Source organism: Rhinolophus hipposideros (genome assembly GCF_964194185.1).
Source record: "Rhinolophus hipposideros genome assembly, chromosome: 9".
NCBI lineage: Eukaryota > Metazoa > Chordata > Mammalia > Chiroptera > Rhinolophidae > Rhinolophus > Rhinolophus hipposideros.
This window is the reverse complement of record NC_138055.1, coordinates 61885921-61905359: the sequence shown is the minus strand read 5'-3', so window position 1 is coordinate 61905359 and position 19439 is coordinate 61885921. Positions and strand designations below refer to the sequence as shown.

Here is a 19439-nt window from a genome sequence, read left to right as displayed (position 1 = left end):
AAGTATTTATAATAATTCCAAAAAAGACTTGGTAGATTCACTATGTAAAATTTATTTTTTTTTATAAAAAATGTGTAACACCAGCACCTACTCTTAAATCAGTTAATTTATGAAACCATTCTCTTTTGTAGCATACATATTGGCATTGAAACAGTTTGAAGAAATGTAAGGGCTATCTACAAAAAATTAGGTTTGACATGTTGTGTTCCCCCCATACTGTGAGTGCACACATAAAAGAAAATTAAAATTTTCAAACATTTTATATTCAGCAATTAAAAAAAAAAGTACAGTTATCTTGCTATGGTTTTTATAAAGGACTTAAAGTTTCAAGTAACAAAAAAGGGTACTAGGATAACTGCTGTATCTTTTAACAGCATTTTTACATAGAACAATTTGAATTGGCATGCAAGCAACTTCTCTTGTTGTTACATACCGGTATGTAGGGAAAATTACATCCATTTTACAGAAAAATTCCAATACATATACTGCAGTAAGCTCAGAGCAAAGTTAAAAAGACCAGTGTGAATGGCACACAAAGTTGCTTCTTTTTAACTGGAATTCCTGATCATGAAGTAGGCACGGGGAGATCCAGTCCTTAGGGCTTTGCTCTCTGGAAGAACACCTGCAAATAAAGTATTAGTGCAATTAGTACTGATTGTCCGAAGGTACCACCTTTTATTTGAAGAACGATTCCAAGTTACTGAGTGCTAGCCACTCTTTTATAAAAGTTAATAGATATTTAAAACATTTCACATATTTCATAAATCCATACATGATACGAGTTAAGAACTTTCTTGGGCCAGCCCGGTGGCTCAGGCAGTTGGAGCTCCCTGCTCCTAACTCCAAAGGCTGCCGGTCTGAGTCCCACATGGGCCAGTGGGCTCTCAACCACAAGGTTGCCAGTTCGATTCCTCGAGTCCCACAAGGGACCATGGTGGGCAGCGCCCCCTGCTACTAAGATTGAACACGGCACCTTGAGCTGAGCTGCTGCTGAGCTCCCGGATGGCTCAGTTGGTTGGAGCGTGTCCTCTCAACCACAAGGTTGCGGGTTCGACATCCTCAAGGGATGGTGAGCTGCGCCCCCTGCAACTAGCAACCCCAACTAGACCTGGAGCTGAGCTGCACCCTCCACAACTAAGACTGAAAGGACAAAAACTTGACTTGGAAAGAAATCCTGGAAGTACACATTGTTCCCCAATAAAGTCCTGTTCCCCTTTCCCAATAAAATTAAAAAAAAAAAAAAAAAAAAGAACTTTCTCTTCTGGACAACTCGATAACTTATGTAGACATGACTCAGTTGAGAAACTAGTGAAAATACGGCATTGCTGCTAATTCTATGAGATTAAAGTGGTCAAAGGAAAACAGGCTCTTGACAACTGTTTGCTGAGTGGCATTACTGTCCAAGTTATTACTGAGAAATTAAATTCTGAGGAAGAAACAAACAAGTCAAAGCTACAGATAGCAGTGGTTATCCCTTAAGGAATTTACTATCTGATTATTAAAAAGTACTTCCAATTTAACATTTGAGACTACGAACAAGTAGGCTCGAGGTTGCGCTAGGCACTGGCCCAACATTGCCTACTACCTTACACAGTTAGCGAGTAAATGGTAGGCAATAAGCTCATTAAAGATAAGACTATATTGATCATTGCATCCCTAGCACTAGCAGATCAGACATTCATTTATTTAACAACAAACAATCTAAGTGGAGAGAAAAGAATGATCACTGTATGAGCAAAAGAAAGCCAAGGAGGCGGATGCTTGAAGGAAGCCTAGAAGAACGGATAGAATTCATGAAGGAATAGGGGTGCTAATAAGGTACAATTTTTGAAGATCAGCAGGAATGGCAAAGACCATTCCCAGAGAAACCAGAAAGGGAGTCTGAGATCAGAATATGAAAAACACTGGGAATGCCAAACTATGAAACATGAATCTGTTTCTAGTCAACAGGCTTAAAAAGATTATGAAGGAGGGGAATGAATTTCAGAGGACTGTTCAATGTTTTCAAACAGAACAAGGGAAGGGAGATGAGTGAGATAACAAGCCTACACCAGAGACCGAAAAGAAGGGACAGCAAGCGAGTGGCAGGAAGAATCAGCAAGATCTGAGGAGCAATCAGATATGCAGAGAGTAGCCACAGAAGAAGGAACTTCATTTTTTCCAACCAGAAGCATAATGTTATCATTGCCATAATGTAATCACTAAACAGAAATTGGGCTTGGGAGAAAAACTTTTTACAGTGCTGTTTGGATAAAGTAAAATGTTTGGAGCACAAGCCTGCTACAAGGCACCTAGACCTGCTCTTACAGATAACCTCTAATAGAGAGTAACGACTCTTTGAGTCCTTTAAACCAGTTCAAGCCATCAGTCATTTAGCAGAGGTTACCCCCACAGGGACTTTGCTTTTATAGAGAAATTGGAGTGGAAAGGTTCCCGATGATAAACTCTTGTCAGTTTAAGCTGACAAACTGGTACTACTGGGGGAAAACTGACAAGGAAAGAGACCAGAATCCAAGTCAAAGGATGGCACCCTTACTTACTCAGCAAAGCCCCTTGACTTACAAATCCTATTGAATGCCTTGGGCGAAAGAACCAGGTAGTCATTCATTAAGTTACCTGCTACCAAGACATTTAGCTTTGCCCTCAGATTTGTTGAATGAAGGTAATAAATGAAAATAAAAAATAGTTCCTCATCCTGTCACACTGTAATTTTATTTCCAGACCACAAGCTCCTTGTGGGCAGGGAAAACCACTCATATTGGTATTTGCGGCAGTTAGCATGGTACCTACTACATAAAAAGCAGTCACAGAGTACTGAATGACTGACTACTTAGGTGAAAGCAACATAGCGCTATTTCATGGATTTAACTGTAATTATGAACACCAAATAAACATTTGGTGCTTCTTACCAACTTGGTGTTTTGTTGTGTGTTTTTTATTCAGTGATTTTTGCGAATGTAAAAAGAGCCCTCATGGCCAAATCTGAGGACTCTATTTTTTGTGCATTTTACAATTCAAAAGTTTCAAGCAGGATACAACCAAGTAGGTCATACTTCTGTTTTTATATTTTTAGCTCCTTCCTTTCAACTCAATATGGGCATTTGTTCTGAAACTTTACTTGTTCTCCCAATGCTCTAGTATCTATTTAATTACATCACGAAACTAAAGAAAACTGGCATTTTCATACCAACATGCTCAGGCACATACACACTCAGTGTTCATACTTAACTTTCTATTTCTATGATCGTTTATAGAAGTTCAGTTGAACGGATTTCACAGAAGACTGTGAAGTATAACATCTTATAAATACAGATTCTTAGAAGCAGGTTTTAGAACAAAGAGATCCCAAAATAAGTAATGGTTGGTCAAACTACAGTATGACACAGTATCCTACAATACATATATTCTCGCTTGGCTCTGAAACATTACCTAATTATATGAAGATATGGAAGTTTTCTAAATACCTACCTTTAAGTAGTTTTTAAAAACTTTAGCATCAGGCTGCTGAAGCGCTTGACAGAACTCCTGGGGGCCAGGAGGGGAGGAGAAGAGAATGAATCTATTTGTATTTACATTCATCATAATTCAAATCCACAGCATTATTTTAAAATTGTGATAAAAAACATAAAATTGATCATCTTAACCATTTGTTATGTGCACAGTACAGGAGTGTTAATTATATGCAAACTGTTGTGCAACAGAGCTCTGGAATTTTTCATCTTGAAAATACCCACTTGCAATCCTCCTTCCTCCCCCTCCCCAGCCACCATCATTCTAGTCTGTTTTTAAAATTATGACTTCTTTAGATTCTTCCTGTAAGTGGAACATGCAGCATTTGTCTTCTTTTTGACTGACTTATTTATTTCATTTAGCATAAAGACCTCAAGATTCACCCTGTAGCATACGACAGGATTTCCCTGTTTTAAGGCTGAATAATATTCCATTGAGTGTGTATACCACATTCTACTATCCATTCATCTATCAATGGACATTTGCGTTGCTTCAAATCTACAGTATTTATAACTTATCAAAATTAACTGGAACAGTTCCTCACCAAAGAAGGTTATATGGTGTTCTCAGATGTAAATACTTGTCAGACAAGCTGCTTTCACTTCTGAGAACGTGGCTCTCCTAGACAAGGTGGACTGATGCCCAAGAAGGGTGATTGGGACAAAAACTACATCGCTATGGCTGTTTTCACCTAGGTAACTGGGCAAACCCAGACCAAAAGAAAAAGAAAAAATTCTCTACAAAAGAATTCTGGCAAAACATCTTGTTAGAAGGTATGTGAGAAAGGGAAAACTAGGGATCCTTATCCTTTACAACCAAATTATTAGATAGAAATATAACTGTTTCATTTAGCAATCTGGGAGAATATTAGCTATTCAAAAGCTAATGATATATTTCTATTTTTGATGAGCATTACGATCACATGAATAATTAGTAATTTACTGTTTTCATAAAATACTAGCTTGTGTAAGTGGTAACTGAGAAAATTCATTATCTCTAAAGTTGAAGATGGTGTGTCATAAAACGAGAGACCATAAATTCATTAAAAATGAGTTTTATGATTACTCTTATGTGAGATCTATCCTGTTTTTCATTCAAGTTTTTCAGTGCCTATGAAACAGCATTATAAATTATTGTTGAAATAAGAATTCTTAGAACCTACACGAAAGATTCTAACTAGTTTTAATGAAAACTTTCATACCTTATTAGATCTATGTGCTAATGGACAAGAAATCTGGATAACTATATGCCAAGAAAATAACTAAATGCCATTAAAAAAATGACTGTAATAGTGTGAAAGTATGAGATAGCTTTTCAGCCTCTTACATCACAATATAGTTTCCAATTTACTCATTAAACTTGGCACCTATAAAATGAACTACCTGACACAAACCCTCGCAACAGAAGTTTGTGTGCCACGGTCCCCTTTGGCAGCTTGGGGGAGCCTACTGGGCCCCTTTCAGAGTATTTTTAACACATGGGATTATTTTTAACACATGAGATTACAAAGGAAACTAATAATGAATTATGGTTATAAGGAATATTTTTGACATGTGGTAGAATAAGAAGACTGACTTGGATGACAAAGTCTAAAGGCATTATCTTAACTCATAATTTCAGAATATTGATGAGTTTCAACAGTATTTCGAGATCTCTGGAACAACTAACGTGGTAAGAAAATACCCATGATTTCTATTGGTGACAAAGTCATAGGCAATGCAAATACTACTATGATTTGTCACCTACACAATAACAGGAAATTAAATTTCAGTTAAAGGTTAGTGAAAATAAAAATACAATTTTTCCCATTCAATTTCAAAGACCCTTGAAGTTTGGACTCTTGCTATCTTATGCACAGAAAAACATCAAGTTGAATGCAGTATGGCTTTCTTGAATCAAAATTTAGATTGAACTACATAGTTATATTTCTTTAAGTAAATTAGGGGGAAAACCTGGTAGGATAGCTCTTACCTGAATTATCTCTGGAGCTACTTGCAAGGAAGGAAGGTATTCTTGTTGAAGATACTGAACACATTCTGGGCCCTGAAAATTAAAAGATGATTGGAACTGAATTATTTTCTTCCTTGACATTAATAATGTTTAGAAAGAAACTGGAACACACATGTGAAATTTAAACACAATAAGGTATCGTGATTAAGAACACAGACTCTGGAGCCAGACTGCTATGTTTTGAAGCCTGGCTCTGGCAAATTTCTGGTAACCTGGGCAAGTTACTTAACTTCTGTGAGCCTCAGTTTCCCCATCTGAAAAGTGGTGTTATTGTGAGGATTGAAGTTGAGAAATGTAAAGCTTTTAGAATAGCACTTAGTATTTACTACATGTTAGCATTACTTAGTGTTATGTAGTACTATAGATTAAACAAATTAAAAAAAAAATCTTCTAAATGCAGGTCTCAATGCCAGAGCCTTCTATACACTGCAAGGAAACAGCGAAGAGCGGTGCGCTCCTGTCCAATCGACCACTGGGTGGAGTAAAGAGTGTCTGTGGGTGCATGAGGGGAAACCTTCGGGCACTGGCGGGGAAATTACCATCTTTAGAAACTACAATACAAGCAAGATAGCACAAAATGATATGTTAGGAGGTACCATCAATAAAGACACACTTCCCCTTTTCTACTCACAAATGAGGGAACAGAAACTCAGTAGCCAGGTGAGGAAACTAAGACCCAGAAAGATAGGCTACTTGGCCAGTCAGTTGTGGATTAAATCTGTACTAAAAGCAGGTCCCCCGGTTTGTACAACCATTTCTCTTCATTGCCTTCTTCTAGGTGCTGAAATTATAATAATAGTTTTCTGGGGACATTTTGGAGGTAAGTTTTGTGGAGGGAAAGAAGAGAGAAGAATTCCACAAACTAACTCCTAACTTCCCACCCCTTCTCAGCAACAACAAAGGAACTTAGAATGTAATTTGAAAATGGTTTTCCTAGAGCAATGTGTTTGGCCTCAAGGAATTTTAATAAATCCAATACTTAAATAAAAACACCAAAAAACACCCAATTTCACTTTTAAACTTGAATCTGACTCAAAGGCTTTAATATACTGATGACTCCAAGCAGGTCCAACTGAAAGTAGCAGTTATCAAAATGAAATCGATCCATCTCTCAATACGCTTCTCCCTGCAGTAACACCTATTTCCTGTTTAATACTACTGCTCTGGAATCAAAGGATTTATGTTTCCTCCTCTACCCAATGGGCCCTCTAACCCAATGGACCTAGGTTACAATTCAATGACCCTTCAAAGGAAGCCAGTTCACAATTGAGAGAAGGTAACATTTCATTATTTATGAAAGCTTCTCATATCCCTTTGACTTTCCTTCTCACCTTTTTCTTTAGTCAACTCTCCCTGTACATACTGCCCACGTGTTGCGCATCATCTCATATAACCCCACTGTTATCACTTAAAAATGTAGTTTGGTTTTTTTTATTGGGAAAAGTAAAGTTGTACCTCAAGAAGCAGTTAGTCAAGTGAATAAATGAAAAAATAGAAGCAAAACATTTGCAAATATAATATTCTATTTGATTCAATGCTATGTGTGCCTAAACAAGAGCTTCTAAGGACAAGACAAATGCCATTCTGAACTGTAAATACCGTTCTTACTGTTTATCCTTCCTCATCCTCCTTGACTCTCCAGCATCCAATAATGTCAACCACCTCCTCTCTTGTGACTCTTCCCTTAGCTTTCATACCTTTGGTTCTATTTCTAGCTTTCCTTTGACTCTCGCTTTGGCCAAGGATTTTCCTGTCCTGGTCTTTAAAAGTCTCATTCATTCCTACGACTTCACCTTGACTAAGTAGACATTTAGGACTCCAAAATCACTATTTAGTCCTAACTGGTTCAGATCTATATTTCAAACTGCTCTCTGAACACCTTTTCCCCACCTAGCTATCCTAAATTACAACCCTATTGCCTCTTGACTTCCCAACTTTTCACACAGAATACACCTAGACCTGTTTTACTTTCACATATAATACCCCCAGTTCCATTTCAGTTTTCAGCTCTTACTTCTGCCTCCATACTTCAGCTAAACATGGTAACACTATTTTCTACCAAATCTACCATGCAATGTCTGATGTCTTCATATACCGCTTAACTTTGCCCAGAATGCCAACTCCTCCTTTTGACAGTCCAATGAATCTACATTTGTTTTAAGGTCTATCAAAAAACCCAAACAGGCTGGCCCGGTGGCTCAGGCGGTTCGAGCTCTGTGCTCCTAACTCTGAAGGCTGCCGGTTCGATCCCCACATGGGCCAGTGGGCTCTCAACCACAAGGTTGCCGGTTCGACTCAACTCCCGCAAGGGATGGTGGGCTGTGCCTCCTGGAACTAACAACGGCAACTGGACCTGGAGCTGAGCTGCGCCCTCCACAACTAAGACTGAAAGGACAACAACTTGACTTGGAAAACAGTCCTGAAAGTACACACTCTTCCCCAGTAAATTCCTGTTTCCCTTCCCCCCAAAAAAATCTTTAAAAAAAAAAAAAAAAAGAACCCAAACAAACAACAAACCCCCACCCCCAACCTCTTTCTTATGTTTTTCTTAGATTTCCTTTATAGGGAAAACTGCTCGTTCATCTTTAGTCCCACAATATTACACTCAATACCAGTCAATTTATGTCTGTCATAAAGCACTTACTTAACCCATCCCATTAAGTTACTTATGCACTGGTCTCCCCGATTGTAAACCCTACAAATATCAGAGGACTTTTTATTTATCTTTATATGGCTCCCCTGTGCTTGATTTGTCTTGTTCTTAAAAGCTGTATCTTTTATAAAAGTTACTTAACTTCAGTTCTGACTGTTTGAGATGAGGGAGTATCAGTATCCATTATTGCCCTTCACATTTTTCTTAACAAGAAGGTTAAAGTGTTATGTTTTCATCTGACAAACAATGTGAAAAATCTGAAGTACTCTAACCACTTCAATACAAGGAAGTTGAAGAGAAATCTAGCTGTGAAGAGCCTCCTAGATCATGAAATCTGGAACTTTAAATTCTGGTTAAGATTTTTCACATTGTTTGTCAAACGAAAACATGATACTTTAACTTTCTTGTTAAGCAAAACGTGAAAGACAGTAATGGATACTGATACTCCCTCAAATCCCAGTCAGAAAAGTTAATTAACTTTTATAAAAGATACAGCCTTTAAGAACAAGACAAATCAAGCACAATTAAAGCCATAACAAATATACATGTGAGATAAAAATGAATGTGCATAGAGTACAAAGGTTACCCGTTTGAGATGAATTGTTTTCAGTGTCACTGCACACTCGGATAAAGCCTGTGTAAAACAAATTTAAGAATGTTAATATAGTCAATTCTTGATTACTGATCTAAATTTCTCTATTTCCCTGGCCACTGTTCATTAACCTCCAAAGGGATGGAGGAAGGAGTAAGTGGGTTGGGTAGAAAATGGAAAACACAATAATGCTGTCTTAATGTAATGAATTGTCATTACGAAATCTAACTTTTATTAGGTTCTGAGGAAGTGAATGAAAGGCAACAGATTGACATTAAGTATTCTGAAGATGAGATTTAGGGAAACTATCATATGAAGAGAAAGTTATTCTTAATAGTTAGGAAAAAACCAGTAAGCATTAAGAATGAAAAGTAGTAGGAAACTAATAACTCAACCAAACTTCAAAGAATGTTGGTATCATGTAACCTTTCACAGTCCTAGAAAGAGTCTAGGTTGTTAAAGTTGTAGGAGCTGGATTTTATATATTCAACTTTAGCATCAAGATTTAGTAAGAATCCACAAAAGTCCAGAAGGTATAATCCTAATTTGAATCCTAATTTGAAATTAAAATTTTTTTTAAAACAATGAAACCTAATCCAATCAACCTGACATTAAAGAAATTGTGAGTTGGAACACATGAGCTCTACACAAGGTAAACAAAGAATCCTAGGTGCTTACCAATACTGTTTGTGCATCTGCCAGGTCAAAGGTTTGTTTTAAAGGTGCTAGGAAACATGCGGGGACAATGTGCTTATAAACAAAATCAGCAAATCCCACTGGTCCATCTTTACCACCTGTCAAGAGAATTCAAATTTTCATCTTATATATCTTATATAAAAAGAAAGTCAATTAACTTATCACAGGGGAAAAGCAACTCCCAGCTCCTATCTATGTTAGGGCTACGGTTCCATTTCATATCTAAGGGTCTTAGGAAACAGGTTGGAAACAAGTTTAAAAAAAAAAAAATCATCTTACCCCAGAGTTCTACCAACTTGGAGAGGATGATAAAACATGTTTTCTGTGCAATTGGATCTGGATATTCGACTGCTCCTTGAATAACAGTAACCAGAACTCGTTCTACATTCTCTGCACCTGAAAAGAAAAAACTTGAGTTTAATTTCTAAGAGAACTAGACAGGCAACCTAAAGCTCTCATTCCACATAAAGTAACGAAACAACAGCATTTACAAAGTTGATAAGATCCTTCAATTGTTATTAACTGGGTTCCTCAATTTTAAGCATAAAACACTGAAAAATCATTATTCCTTTGTTATCTTACCCTCTGGATTCCCTATATTGCAAAATGTTCTGTTGATCTATACAGTCCCATCTATTTTTAAACTCAGAATGGCAAATTGGTCAGTAAAATGCAAATGTCAGTTCAATTCTGGCATGTAGCCACCATGCTACTGATATTATTCAAGAACCGATTATGGCCGGCCCAGTGGCACAGGCAGTTAGAGCTCCATGCTCCTAACTCCTAAGGCTACCGGTTCGATTCCCACATGGGCCAGTGGGCTCTCAATCACAAGGTTGCCAGTTCGATTCCTCGAATCCTGCAAGGGATGGTGGGCAGCGCCCCTGCAACTAAGATTGAACATGGCACCTTGAGCTGAGCTGCCACTGAGCTCCCAGATGGCTCAGTTGGTTGGAGTGCGTCTTCTCAACCACAAGGTTGCCAGTTCAACTCCTTCACTCCCACAAGGGGTGGTGGGCTCCAACCCCTGCAACTAGCAACGGCAACTGGACCTGGAGCTGAGCTGCGCCCTCCACAACTAAGACTGAAAGGACAACAACTTGAAGCTGAACTAAGATTGAAAGGACAACAACTTGAAGCTGAACTAAGATTGAAAGGACAACAACTTGACTTGGAAGAAAAAGTCCTGGAAGTACACACTGTTCCCCAATAAAGTTCTGTTTAAAAAATAAAAAAATAAAAAAAGAACTGATTAAAGAAACTGCCTTAGGGAAAAGGGAACTGGAACACAAATTAATTGTAAGGTACTCTACATGAACATAATTCCCAGCTTGACAATAACGAGCTGTCATTCTAGGGGCCAGCACACAACTACTCCAAAAGGTTAGTGTGTATTTCAACCAGCTCTTGCTCACACAGACGTCTAACTGCGACAAGGCCTTAAGTAGACAACTTAGTGATGGCATGCATCTCCACCTTGACTTGCTATGACTTCGCTCATTCCACTGCCTGTGATGGTTTGCAGGAAAGCAAAGTAACTCCTCCGCAACATTTGCTTCTCTAAAGCAGCAGACTGGTCGTTTTCTTCTGCTGGTCGGAGCAACACTTCAAAAATTGCATGAAGCAGAGGCATGAACATTTGTTGTAAAAATGGGGATACCTGTATCTGAAGATAAGAAACAACTATTACTACTTCAGAAATGAGTAAGGAAATTATTATGAAACTTAGTGATAATCCTCTATTGCCTATTTGAAAGTTGCTAAGAAGAGTAAATTATAAAAGCTCTCATCACAAGAAACAAAAATTCTGTAACTGTGTACAGTGATGGATGTTAACTAGATTTACTATGATCATTTTGCAATATATACAAATACTGAATCATTATATTGTATACCTGAAACTAATATTGCGTATCAATTATATCTCAATTAAAAAATAAATGAAACTTAGAAAACATGTTTTACATAAAGCGTTTCTCCAGTTTCCATTTACATAATTCAGTTAGCAAATATCAATGTTAACACAAAACCTACATAGCATATATATTATTGAAAGTCTCCAGATCATTAAGTTCAACTCATTTCCTATAGTTTAAGATTCAGGTTAAAATAATAGGGAGTCAGAAACATTTCATAATCAAATATTGCCATAGAATATTTTCAAATTTAAATTCTCAAGAAATGAATTCTATTGCTAAATTATAAATGAATTTGTATGATGGGCTCTCAGGCTTTATATGCTGTTGGGAAAATTCCTTAACTTCTCTGTGTCTCAGTTTCTTCATCTATAAAATACAACATTTATATCCTAGGGTTGTTAAAAGGATCAAATGAATTAAGGTACAATAAAATGCTTAGAACAGATTTTGAACAGAGAAAGCGCTATGTAAGTGTTAGCCATTCTTATTAGCCAGCTTATACGTGACTTAAATTTCCTCGTACACAAAACTGACTTTTGTACACTGAATTACTTTCAAACTCCTGTGTGGGCACCCAAAATACAATGCTTTTTATTTATCTCTTTAGACATTTACTCAGTGCTGTTTTTATTTGCTTTATTAGCAGTCTAATAGTTTCCGGCTGCTGCACAGAGCAGAGAACGTTTGTTTTTATTAAAACCTTTATTAAGCATGTCCTATGTGTCAGGCAGTCTAGACATTGAGGATGATAAAAATACATATCCAAGCACTCAAGTAACTCATATTTAAAAAAGACAAACCAAGTGAGCAAATGCCAAAACCTATCTAAAGATAAATACACCTAATCTTTGTCCGCAGAAGCTCGTCAAGGCAGGAGATGCTCAGAGGTGTGTGGTACCTTAAATTTAGCTGTAATCTGGTTGATAAGAGGAATGAACTCCTGCAGGTCTTTTGCTTCACAATCTTTGAGCATGTGCTCTGAGGCAGATGGGATGAACGGAAGGACCTCTTCCTCTAGGCAAATTATCATGCGATGCAGAAAAGTGCGAACTCCACTTCTGAGAATATCCTTTTGTAAGGGACAACTGAGGGCTGGTAAGAATGTCTGCAAACAGTCCAGATAAACTTCGGAACAGCCACATTGTTTCACAGTCTGCTTGTTGCTAAAAGCTTTGCTGGTTCGACTACATAAGCAAAATCAGGCAACTGTTTTTAATTTCATTCTTTAAAAGTTTTATGGAGTAATCAAAAATGATGCACAACAAATTACAAAACTGATAAAGCCAATTCTTTAATTTCCATGTCACAATTACTTCCATCTTAGCTTAATATAGTTATTTGTGAACTACTGCTTCCAGTTACCATTCCAGAAAGGGCTCAAATTTAATTGATGAGATGTAGTTATTAAAACAATCCCTCTAATGCGAGTCCACCTAAATGTTTTACTAAAATCCTATTGATAAAGTATGCGTGAAGAGGGGAAGAAAATCCACTTATTATCATTAAGGTATCCTACTAGATGATCTGCAAACTACCCATTTAGAAAAGTCTTTAGAATCAAGTTATTTATACAACCTAATATTAGCTTTTGCACTGAAGTATTTTATAGAGCAATTTCTCTATCTAACACTGCAATGTTCTGCAATGTTCATGCTGTTATTTTTTACCAATAAAAAGTAGGGGTCAGAGAAAAAGAATCACAAGCTTTGGTGGTCTCTAAGACACAATGCAACAGCTTAAAAAAACAGCCTCTGGGCCTTCTCTTTAAGGTATCAATATTGATCCAAGATGTTCCAATATGTCACTGATATATAAACACTTTAGCCAATCCCCTTAAATTCACGATCAACTTATACCAAAGAAATCAGGGCTTAAGGATTTAGATAGTTGTCAAGGCAGAAATGCAGAATGTTATGCTATCTATTCCCTCCTTCAGCTAAATCTTCTACCATGTTTTCCCCGAAAATAAGACCTGGCCGGACCCTCAGCTCTAATGCATCTTTTGGAGCAAAAATTAATATAAGACTCGGTCTTATTTTACTCTAATATAAGACCCGGTCTTATGTAATATAATACCGGGTCTTATATTAATTTTTGCTCCAAAAGATGCATTAGAGCTGAGAGTCCGGCCAGGTCTTATTTTCGGGAAACATGGTAATTCACTAGATTTAGAAAAAAATGGTTTAGACAATTCTCTGGACAACACAGTTTTCAAAACAAGGGTATGTCTGCCCAATTCTAAAAGATCCAATCAAATAAATGGTTCTGTTTGTATAGAGATACTCTTTGTAATTTTAACTGCAGTCACACTCACCTGGCAAATCCAACAGCATGGTTGAGACAGTCTGCTAGAGATGACTGCCTTTCTTCGTCTTGTGCCAGCATCAATTTTTCTAATAGAATTTTAAACTTTTCCATTAGGGGAGTCAACAGATTCCTCATTAATGCTTGCTTCCGTTCTGCTGGGTATTCACTATTAACAATCAGCACTCCAGCTGTCTCGTAAATAAATAGTTGATCATCGCTGCTCAACAAAGATTGGTATCCATTCTCCTAAAATGAAATTCAGTCTCACTGAAGTTTTTCTTTTTTCAGTTTCTCTCATTTAAGCAGAGTAAGTACAAAAGGGAGAAGAGATATAATCTATCACATCAACTCATTATTAAAAAGTACATTGAGTACTTGTAAAAACAGATTTTCTCCCAAGACCATATAATAGAAAGAAAACTGAATTAGAGATCAAAAGATCATGGATCTAATTCTATCCTGGATAAGACTCTGAAAATGGTCAGATAATTATTAGTTAGCCTTCTAACTTGTTTTCTTTCGTAAAACTCTTATTTGTAAGATTGTTAGGAGACTAAAAATAAGCTGTATAAAGGTGCTTTGAAGGTTAGTACAAAGGCCACACAAGTTAATATTTTAAAGAGTGTTTAAGAGTGAGTAATAAGAACTAAAAGAGTTGAATAACAACAAAAAACATACAATACACACATACACACATCAGTTGTTACTTTAGAATGTTTGAAAATAACACTGCAAACAAAAAAACATCTCATTCAAGCACAAACAAACATCCCACATATGGGTCAATTTTTATTAATGAGTTTTGTAATTTTTTTACATTTATTCAAGCAGGCCAAGAGGAGGGAGGAAAACATCAGAGGCCCCTCTAGGTCCAACACTAAAGCTCCCTGTTAAGGAATTACATAAAAACCTAGACTTAAAGAACAGTTAAGTTAGTCATGGTTTTATTATAAAAGAATTCCTCATCTCTTAAAGAAATGTCCCGATTTATAAGTAACTAAAGCACTTATTAAGTACCACTAGGACTAGTCACTGCTCTAAGAGTTGAGAACACAAAGATAAAGTACCTATAGAAGTATAAAGTACTCAAAAAGTAGGTCACTGTGAACAAGAAAAATTGGCATTAACCAGGTAAGTATTTTAACATATAGGATTTATAGTATATAGGCAAAGATAATTTAACCATATAATTCACTAGTAACCCTTCATGCAATGTAATTACATAACCTCTGTACCCTAAATACTATTATTTACTTAAAAGAACAAATGTATTCTTTTTCTGTTCAACACTTCTCAAGTGGCAGCTCTAGTAATAACTTTTATCAAAATGATAAAAGAGTCAACGTTCACACAAAAGCATCTATCAGTCAAAATGTGCTTGCAGAGTGTCTCAAATTAAATCTTTCTAGTGAAATGGACACTAAAATATTCAGATCAACCAGCATTTAAATACTTTTACCCCAGGCCTGAAAAATTAACCACAGAGAAACTTCAGTCTAATAGTAGCAGTCACTGAGAATGGCTAATATGATCATAGTTTTAGAATTAGAGAATACTTTGAAAATTGAAACTTTCCTTCTCCATAAAATACTTCACCAACATTTAACAGTATACAGAGTATAGACTGTATTTCACACTGCCAATTTTATCAGTCAACACTTGATTCCTTTTTATTTCTATTACTATGCTTTGTTTATCTGTGCAGTTGGTAAACAGAACTAACTTGCACACACACCACCCCACATTAAAAACAAAGCCCACATGGGCATTAGCAACAAAGGCTAAAGGTGTTATATGGTCTCAAAATTTGGAGAAAACTTGTAGCTTGAAAAGCAGATACTTACAGGTGGAGAAAGCTCTAATAAATCTTGTATTCTATTCAGAATATCCTCAATGAAAGGATTCATTTGTTTACTGAATAAAAGCAAAAAGAAGAAAATCACAACAAATCACAGAAATAACAGTGCTTGAAAAGTTGCTAAAAATACCAAATTCCCCTTTAATGCAGAACTGAAAAAAAAGTTCAGTTTTAAGCTAGTCACATGGGATTAAGACTAGTGATGATTTTTAAATGTTACAACCTTATAAGCCTAAGAAAGAATTGTTTTCATACCAAAAACTGGTACTAGTAAAGAACAATACAATGCAAAACAGATTAGGCTAAAAGTATTTCTAAGAAATATATTCTTAGAATTTCAAAGAAGCCATGTACTACTGATCCACAACAATAAAACTGTTCGTTAAGTAATTATGTAATGTCATTAGTGATTAGTGTTCATATAAAAGTATGCACACAAATCACTTTTTAATGATGAAAAAAGTAAAAGGATAATGAGAAGGAAAAGAAGACATTACCATCATGACACAAAAAAGGAACACTTGATTTAAAAAATACCTTAAAAACCTTAAAATAGCTTAAAAACCAGACTCAAATCTACCAAAAGCTCTTAGAAAATAATTCATGTCTTATTTAATAACCTTAAAAATAAGAATTAAACATAACAGCTGAAATTTTTTACTTACTTGAGAGATTTGACAAATCTAGAAAACAGGTAAGCGGTTCTGCTTCGCACTTTTGCACTAGAATGCCGCAGACCCCTGTGATCTAAGAAAGCCATCTAAAGAAACAGAGACACTTTTACTATTTCTGCACTTTTAAATAAGACCTTTATTGCTCTGTCATGACACATTTTCATTCACATCAAATTTCATTTCTTAGCTCCTAGAAGGCAGGAACCAGGTATGTAATAAGTAATCCTACATAACACACAAATAGGCCCTGGCAGATTTGTTTTAGGTGACTGATTAGACAGAAATGGTTCATTTTAAAGAAATGGATGAGGGGTTAGTTTCAGTGTGTTCAAGAGTTTTTGAGAACTTTTGGCTCTGAGAAAAGTTACAAAAGATAGAAAGACAGAATACTATCTGCTCTTTAGCTGAAATACATGGAAAATAAAAATTAAGAGTAGAATATATACTTACTAGCACACATGGAATGTGTTGAGGTTCAACTGTGAAAAACTTTTCATATCTAACAACAGTTTCAAAGAACTCCAATGTCACAGATGTATGCTGATAGGAACTAACTCCTGATGTTACCAACTGGAGCAGGAAAAAGTTAAGAAATCTTTACTTATTTACATCCTTATTTATATCCTTTAAATCTTTATTTATATCCTTATTTATTACAATATCAAAATGCCCCAGTATTAGCAGATACTAAGCTCTAACAAGGTACTCCCCATTAACTTATAGTGAAAACAGAAAATTATGTTCAAAATAAATTATCTTCAGTATACTTACAGTTCGCATCATATCCTGCAAAGCACTAGCTTTTGAAACATCACCTGAGAAGTGAGCACCATGAGATACTGGAAGAGCTTCTGCCAACATATACAGCAATCTTATTGCTACTTCAACTTCCATAAACCGTGTAGTCTGCCAGTTCCTACCAAGGTATAATATATCACTGAGATCTGAATATACACTTTTTATACAATTAGTGATGCACAGGACAAGAAAACACCAACATAACCCTCTTTAATTATTAAAAAGTCATAGCAATTGTTAATTTTGCCAGGCAACATAATTTATAGCACAAAAGTAGAAATAACTGATGTAATCTATCTTATTGTTTATGTTTCAAAAAGCAGATCCCCAAGGATGGAGATAAAGGGGACAAATGCATGTTTCAGAGATACACATTAAGATCTTAATAAGTCACATAGATTATTAAGTCATGTGAATCACTTACTGTAGACCATCATCAGGGAGGAAAAAAAAAAAGAGGGAACTGTTACAAAAACAGTAACAAACTTACTGCAGTGTAGAACTAAAAACTCTGCGAACAGAAGCCAGCAGTAACTCTGGTGAAACTTGAGCAAGCCTGTCCAACAATAACTTCAGTTGTTTTCTATATTCTACAAACATGGCTTCATCTTCACCCTATGTATTTTAAAATTCTCGTTTTAAAAACTTGAAAGACTTTAAAACTCATGTAAATGGTGAGTTGTCATTAGTTTTCTGCATTTAAAAATTTAATACTTTTATTTTTCATCAATATTTATTTACATAGGAAAACTCACTACATAGGAAAACTTTCCCCTACCTTTTCACCTCCTGCTCACAAATAAGTATTTCTGAACACAGCCCTAAACCTTGAAAGCCTAGAGCCAGAATGGGTTCACATTGGGCTTTGTGAGAACTTGAGCACCTTATTTATATTCCTATAGCTCTATAGTAAAAACTGTACCAATGTTGTATGGTTGAAACTGTCACATGTAACAAGCCTGGCGTTTTGTAAATGCAGTGTATCATCATCACCATTATCCTTTTAGATAATGCTCAAAATTCAAAGTTTTTGAATGCTCAAAGTAAGGACTGAGATAGTTTAGCACACAGTGAAAGAGTATGTGCCATGATTGAGTTACTAAAAAGCATCTGATGACCCTTGTGTTTGATGGAAAGCTGACTCACTGGCAACTCTGGACAAGACTTTTAACCAGAACAAGTCCAGGCAATTATATGCTTCATTCCCTCTCTCCCATAGACACTAATAAGCTCAGGTCCACTGACCAGGTCTCAACTTGTCACTCGTGTTAAATACAAAGTGAGATATGATCACCAATAATATCTGTCAATAGATCTACCAACTAGGCCTCAACTCATCACTCTTATTAAACAGAAAATGATACGATCACCAATGATATTTCCTGAAGTTCGATGTTACAAAGTGTTTTAAAAAGGAACCAAATATGAAAAATTAAGGATTATGAGGGTTCCATTAATTTTACCTAAGGTTGAGGTCAATATATATGACTAAAGTTTTAAATAACAGTTTTAAAGGCCTCTAAAATAATCAAAACTTGAAATATTAATCTGATGAAAGTCAACAATAAAATTAAAGCTGTTTTCTCCTTAATGCAAAATTCATACCTCATTTTCAAAGTTATATTCTTCATCATAAGTCAATTTTTTCATCACGGCCAACATGATTGCCTAAAATTAAAAATATCTTTTGTCAATCTCCTTTAATTTCATAAAATCAGAAATTAAGCTATTTTTCAAGGCAGACTACAGACACAGATACTATTACCGGTTTAAAAGAAGCAAAAAGAAGTCAATTACCTCTACATTAGCTTTTTGCTGATCTGAGAGCACTGCAAGCTGTTAAAAAGTAAGCAATAATTTATTAGGTTTCCTAAAGTTAAACTTGCTTAGCAGAACATTTTTTCCAATCAATTAAGATCTTTAAAAACATGAACACAGCTTTTTTGGAGAGCGGTTTGGCAGCCCCTTTCTAGTATGTCTAACATGTACCTAACATCTAGCAATTCCACTTCTAGATAACAACTTGACATGTACACAGACATGTAGATGAATTTGATTTTCAAAGATACTTACAATTTATTCAGCCAAGAAGCAGGTTATAGACAGAGTAAAGTATATCACCTTGTTTTTAAACAAGTTAAAAAAAAGCCTACGAATTTATTACGATATAGATACACAATGGGATTACCAACAGTGATTTTAACGATCTTCATAACTTTCCACATTGCCTATAACTTCTTAAAGTATGCATGCAGATATGTGTTGTGTTTATAACAAACAGAAGCTAAACTCAGTTTGGAAAAAAGTTATTTTAAGTTTGACTTGATTGACTTGATTCAACAAATTGAATATAAATAAAATAGAAATGGTTCTCTCAATGTTATAATGAGAAGTTACTAATTCTTTAAAAGGATACATGCAT

General features: G+C 35.8%; 1 protein-coding gene across 2 annotated transcripts in view; it reads right to left on the bottom strand.

Annotated features, from left to right (window-relative positions):
• Positions 1-32: 32 nt before the first annotated feature.
• XPOT (exportin for tRNA) overlaps positions 33-19439 on the bottom strand; it is a 42901-nt gene continuing 23494 nt past the window's right edge. For both annotated transcript variants that reach the window (XM_081060582.1, XM_081060581.1), the window contains exons 10-25: positions 18815-18853; positions 18623-18685; positions 17508-17632; positions 16991-17135; positions 16670-16789; positions 16211-16305; positions 15532-15601; positions 13695-13933; positions 12279-12564; positions 10938-11127; positions 9741-9857; positions 9444-9559; positions 8760-8807; positions 5482-5553; positions 3469-3525; positions 33-622 (exon numbers count right to left, since the gene is read on the bottom strand). In XM_081060582.1, coding sequence (XP_080916708.1) covers positions 596-622; positions 3469-3525; positions 5482-5553; positions 8760-8807; positions 9444-9559; positions 9741-9857; positions 10938-11127; positions 12279-12564; positions 13695-13933; positions 15532-15601; positions 16211-16305; positions 16670-16789; positions 16991-17135; positions 17508-17632; positions 18623-18685; positions 18815-18853 — 1809 coding nt within the window. In that variant the 3' untranslated portion in view covers positions 33-595. The remainder of the gene's footprint in view (positions 623-3468; positions 3526-5481; positions 5554-8759; positions 8808-9443; positions 9560-9740; positions 9858-10937; positions 11128-12278; positions 12565-13694; positions 13934-15531; positions 15602-16210; positions 16306-16669; positions 16790-16990; positions 17136-17507; positions 17633-18622; positions 18686-18814; positions 18854-19439) is intronic.